The following is a 5,159-nucleotide window of genomic DNA, read 5'->3' on the forward strand; positions in this document are numbered from 1 at the left end:
AACTATGATTTCAAGAAAGGTATAGCAGATTATAGAGAATATGTAAACTGATGAGGATCATTAAACTGCCATTGAATAATGCCATTTAAGCAGCTTCTGCCTCTAAGATATGTCAAGGGACTAATGACAATAAGCCTCTTTTCTCATTGACCTCTATGATGAGCCAGCAAAGTACTTTTTAAAAGTACTTATTAAAGTATCTTATCTTTCTTTCATTTCTATTCCATCCCCTTCACTTTCCACACACACCTGACTCAAGGTAAAAATTTTGTTGACATTTAAAAAACAATATAAACTTTTTATTTCAAAAAAAAATTCATTAATTCCTGTATAGTTTACCCCTCCCCACCATGCACACCTTTTGTAGAAATAAACTCCCAAATGGTCAGTCTTCTAAAGTATATTTCCAGTTTACCAATCCTGAAGGCATCCAGAAACGTCGGCAATCAAATCCACAAGCCTCAATTGCTGTCAGAAGGCAATTAAGTGTATTAAGGTTTGCAGTGAATGTTTTTATAATGTGCCTCTGAGGCCAGAATATGTAAAAAGGATTTTAGCCTGGAGTAAGAATGGGTGGAACATTTAAGAAGATGAATGAACATTTAAGAACGAATGAAGAATATCACAGAAAATTTCTTCTCTTCTAGTGGAGACTAGTAAGGGCAACATGGTATTTTTCAAAGAGAGCTGGCCTTGGTGCCAGAAAGAACTGGGATCCCAGTGCTGCTTCTGACATAGGCTGGTTGTGGAAACTCTGGACAAATTCCTTAGTTTCTATTTCCTTCACTTTCCTCATCTACAAAACAGGGGTAATAATAGCACCTAACTCCCAAGGTTATTTTGAGGATCAATTTAGCTAATAATTGTAAAGTGCTTAGCACAATGCCTGGCACATATTAAACACCATATAAATGATAGGTATTATTACTATTTTTATTCTAATTATATCATTACTAAACCTCTCAGCACCCCATTCTGCTGGAGAAGGAAACAGCAAACCCACTCTAGTAATATTTGTCAAGAAAACTCTAAAAGGCATCATGAATAGTTAGATGTGACAGGAAAATGACTTCAAAAATAATCTTATTCTATTCTCTATGATAAGCTGCAGAGATAGGACCAACTTACACTGATTGAGGAATCCTTATATAATAGTTCCTTACATTTATGAAATCACAGATCTAGCTTCTATCCCTATCCACAATTAAGCCAGCTCAGGATTACAGAATCCACATTGGAAAAAGCAATTAAGAGAAAAGATTTAGAGTAAGGCTTTTTTCTTCCCCACAATTCTTTGCAAAGCAGCTTTGACTTCCTTATTTCTTAGAGAGTATATCAGAGGATTCAACATTGGAGTGACAAGGGTATAACATACAGAAGCTATTTTGCGTAACTCAGGATTGTTGGGAGGAATGACATAAACAAAAAAGACAGTCCCATAGAGCAAACTCACAACCCCCAGGTGAGAACTACAAGTTGAGAAGGCTTTCTTTCGACCTTCAGAAGAGCGTATTTTCAAGACGGCAGCTACAATATAAGTGTAGGACACCAGGATGACTACAATTGTGGGAAAAATAATGACGCCGGCCAAAGTTAATGACACTATTTTGTGGAAAAAAATATCAGAGCATGAGATTTTTTCCATTGGGTGAGAGTCACAGTAGAAATCATCAATGACTCGAGAGGCACAGAAAGATAAAGAAAAGGTCATGCTTACTTGGAGAATGGCTGTAAACCAGCCACAAAGATAGGAACCCAACACAAGCTGGGTGCAAAAGCATCTTGACATGCGAACAGTATAGAGCAGAGGAGAGCAGATGGCTATAAAGCGGTCATAAGCCATAGCTGATAAAACAAAACCTTCTGTTACCATGAAGAGGGCAAAGAGGAAGAGCTGGATCATACAACCTGTGAAAGAGATGGTATTTCTCATGTATAAGATATTGGCCATGGCCTTGAGTGCTATAGCAGAAGCACAGGAGAGGTCGATGAAGGAGAGATTGCCTAGGAAGAAATACATGGGTGTGTTCAATCGGGGGTCAGTAAGGATGAGAGTTATAATGCCAGCATTTCCCAGAAAGACCATGCTATAGATAAACAGAAAAAGCAGGAAGAGGAGAGTATGGAGCTCAGGGCGGATTCGGAATCCTACAAGAATGAAGTCGGTCACTTCTGAATGGTTGTCTGCTCCTCTGTCACTCATGGCACATACCTAGTAAGAGGCACAAGCGAAGTCAAAAGTCAAGTCAATAAATATTTATTAAATGCCTTCTATGTGCTGTGAGATATTGAATTTGGTTTCCACAGAGTTATGAAAATTAAATTGGAGAAATGAAACTTAAATTAGAAAATTGAAACTCACAAGGACAGCAAAAAATGGGGTGGTTTTAGACTTGAATTGGAGCATAGTGAACTTAGCCTCCATAAGAATGTAAGCTCCTGGGGTGTAGAGACTGGCTATATGATGAGAAGTGGAGATTCACATTCAGTAATTTCTATAACATCCAATTAATGGAGAATCCTGGGAGTTACTTGCTCTTCAGGACAATAAATAAAACACTGCCTTTGCATTTCCAAAAGTGTGTCTACTAACTTGGGCACCCATTCTTGCAAGAATGTAAAACAAATCTTTCCTGCATTCATCAGTGAGTCAGTGGAGTTCTTGGTAAAACATTTTGTTTCTTATAGTGCCAAGCACTATACAAAGCTCTGGAGATGAAAAGAAAGGCAAAGAAGTCCTTCCCTCAAGGAACTCAAAATCTTTCCATTTTGATCCACTGTTGTTGCCATTTCATGATTATAAAAAGCCTGGGAAGTAGGTACTATATTATTGTCCCCATTTTGAGAAAACTGAGATACAGAAGTTAAGTGGTTTCCTGGGGGTCACAGAGCAAAATCTGTCCAAGAACAAATTTGAACTCAGAACTTTCTAACTCCAGGCCTAGCATTCTCCATCCATTATGTCATAGTGGAGAGAAACAGCCTCACAGCAGGGAATAGTTAAGTGTTCATATTCTGCTTCTGATGCATGCTACCTGTGTGATCGCAGGAAAGTCAATTAACCTCCTAGAGGTTCAGACAACTCCATGAGATTTCAAATTGCAGATTAAAATACTGACCTATACTGATAGCTATCCTTCATTCAGGAGTTCCCAAAAGCAATAAAATCACAGGTCCATTCACTATTGTAAGAAACAAAATAGTCTCCTGAGAGCTCCACTGACTCACTGATGAAGCAGGAAAGATTCACTTTCCATTCTTGCAATAATGGGTGCCTAGGTGAATAGCTACCTCTTTGAGACTCAAAAGGCAGCATTTTATTTCCTATCCTGAAGCACAAGTCCCTCCTCCATTAATTGGATGTTACAAAAGTTGCATGCCATGAATCTCCACTCCTCATTACATAGACAGTCCCTGCTCCCAAGAAGCTTACATTCTAGAAGGGGGAATGGTAACAAAGGAAGGTTGAGAGCAAAGAACAAAAGATTTTTTTCAAAGGTCAGGGCATCATACCTGATTACAAAAGTTAGTCCCTGCCCTTGATTATTCCTTGATGTCTTTGTGAATTTCAGTTTTCTAATTTGTTTCATTTCTCCAATTTAATTGTCATAACTAGAAAATAAATGTCCATCCATTTCTCACAATTTCCCCCTTTTTTATTATTTATAATTTGTTTTCAAACCCTTCAGATCTGACTAATTTTTACATTCCACTTCATGATAAAAGTCTGTTAACTCTTGCACAGATCTCTTTACACAGGATTGATAATTAATCCCGGAATTCTCTGCTAATTCTTCTAATAGGAGTGTAACTACTAGGAGTGAAACTACTTCCAATTAAACACATGTTCCTCCTCTTCCTGCCAATAACCTTTCTAGAGTCATTTATTTTCCCATGCAGTTCTGCTGGGGGTATCTAATTATTCTGTTGTTTCCATCATTGCTTCTCTAGTTTAAGTCATCCAATAATATTTACTCACCAGAGTAGGAATGATCCAAATCCAGAACTAGATTTCTCACCTTGAATTCATCAGTTACTGTCCTTGACTTAATTTTTCCTGATTCAGTCTTACTTTCGTCATTGAATGCCAGGGTAAAAGAAATAGCTAATTGGGTTGATGCATAGGTGCCCACTCAGTTCCCAGCAAAGCAGATTTGAGAGTGCTTCCTCCACAATACCACCCCAGATTTGCTTGGGGTATGCTGATCTGAGAAATTGCCAGAGCTATCCTCAGTTACATTTCAGACTGTGAAACATGCCACTATAATATTTAGATTTTGGAATCTTTCCTCCTGCCATGAGAGGCAAGCTGAGTGATCTATAGAGATGAGGTTAATTTAAAGCACTGCAATTCTCCCCAGGAATGTTATTTTGGGAACAGGAAAAAATCACTCTCATATTCTTCTATATCCAAAGGGAATGGTACTATCTGGGCATGGGACAACCTGTAGCACAGATATAGAGATTGCTTTTTGTTCTGATTCTTTATAAAGTACTTACCAACTCTTTCCAAACATTGGTGTCTATCACTTGCCTTAATTTGAATCCAAATCTTCCTAAAAGATCTATACCTACTACCAAATTATTCTTTGATCTGCATTTTCTAAATGTCAAGCCATAGTAGCAAACCAACCATTATTCCAAAATGGACACTCAGTTCCATAAATCCTCTTCTTCTTTATCAAGACACAAATACTTATTGTACCTACTTATTTACAGCTATTCAAACCTCTATAATTCTAAAACTTGACAAGCCTCAAACTGAATTGTTTGTGGAATATCTTTCCCAGTAATATTAACTCAAGTTTTAACCCAGTGTCCCCATCCTAGGCCCCAAATGCTACTGCAGCAGGGGAATAGCATTAAACCTACATAACCTCCCCCCCTTCACAGTACTGATGGGCTCTTTACAAGGAACCCACTCAGACACTGAATAGTATGGGTTCATTTACCAATCAGTTTCAGTTCCTTCCCAAACAAATGGGACGCTGTCAAGATCCGGTCATCTCTAAGTTATCCTTCCAGCCTGCCGTCCCAACTCTGTCCTAGACTTGACTAACTCTCCAGACCCAATGCTGCCCTCTTTTATCTTCGAAGAGATTGTAGTGAGAACTCAACAGGGCTTGTGAGAAACACTTCAACCAATGAACTTGCTCCCT

The 5,159-nt window shown here is 38.3% G+C and overlaps 1 protein-coding gene across 1 annotated transcript; it reads right to left on the minus strand.

Annotated features, from left to right (window-relative positions):
• Nucleotides 1–1,261: 1,261 nt before the first annotated feature.
• LOC141542810 (olfactory receptor 9K2-like) lies at nt 1,262–2,203 on the minus strand. The gene has a single exon (XM_074267401.1). The coding sequence runs from the start codon at nt 2,201–2,203 to the stop codon at nt 1,262–1,264; it is 942 nt and encodes a 313-aa protein (XP_074123502.1).
• Nucleotides 2,204–5,159: the final 2,956 nt, after the last annotated feature.

The sequence above is a fragment of the Sminthopsis crassicaudata genome, chromosome 5 (genome assembly GCF_048593235.1).
Source record: "Sminthopsis crassicaudata isolate SCR6 chromosome 5, ASM4859323v1, whole genome shotgun sequence".
NCBI lineage: Eukaryota > Metazoa > Chordata > Mammalia > Dasyuromorphia > Dasyuridae > Sminthopsis > Sminthopsis crassicaudata.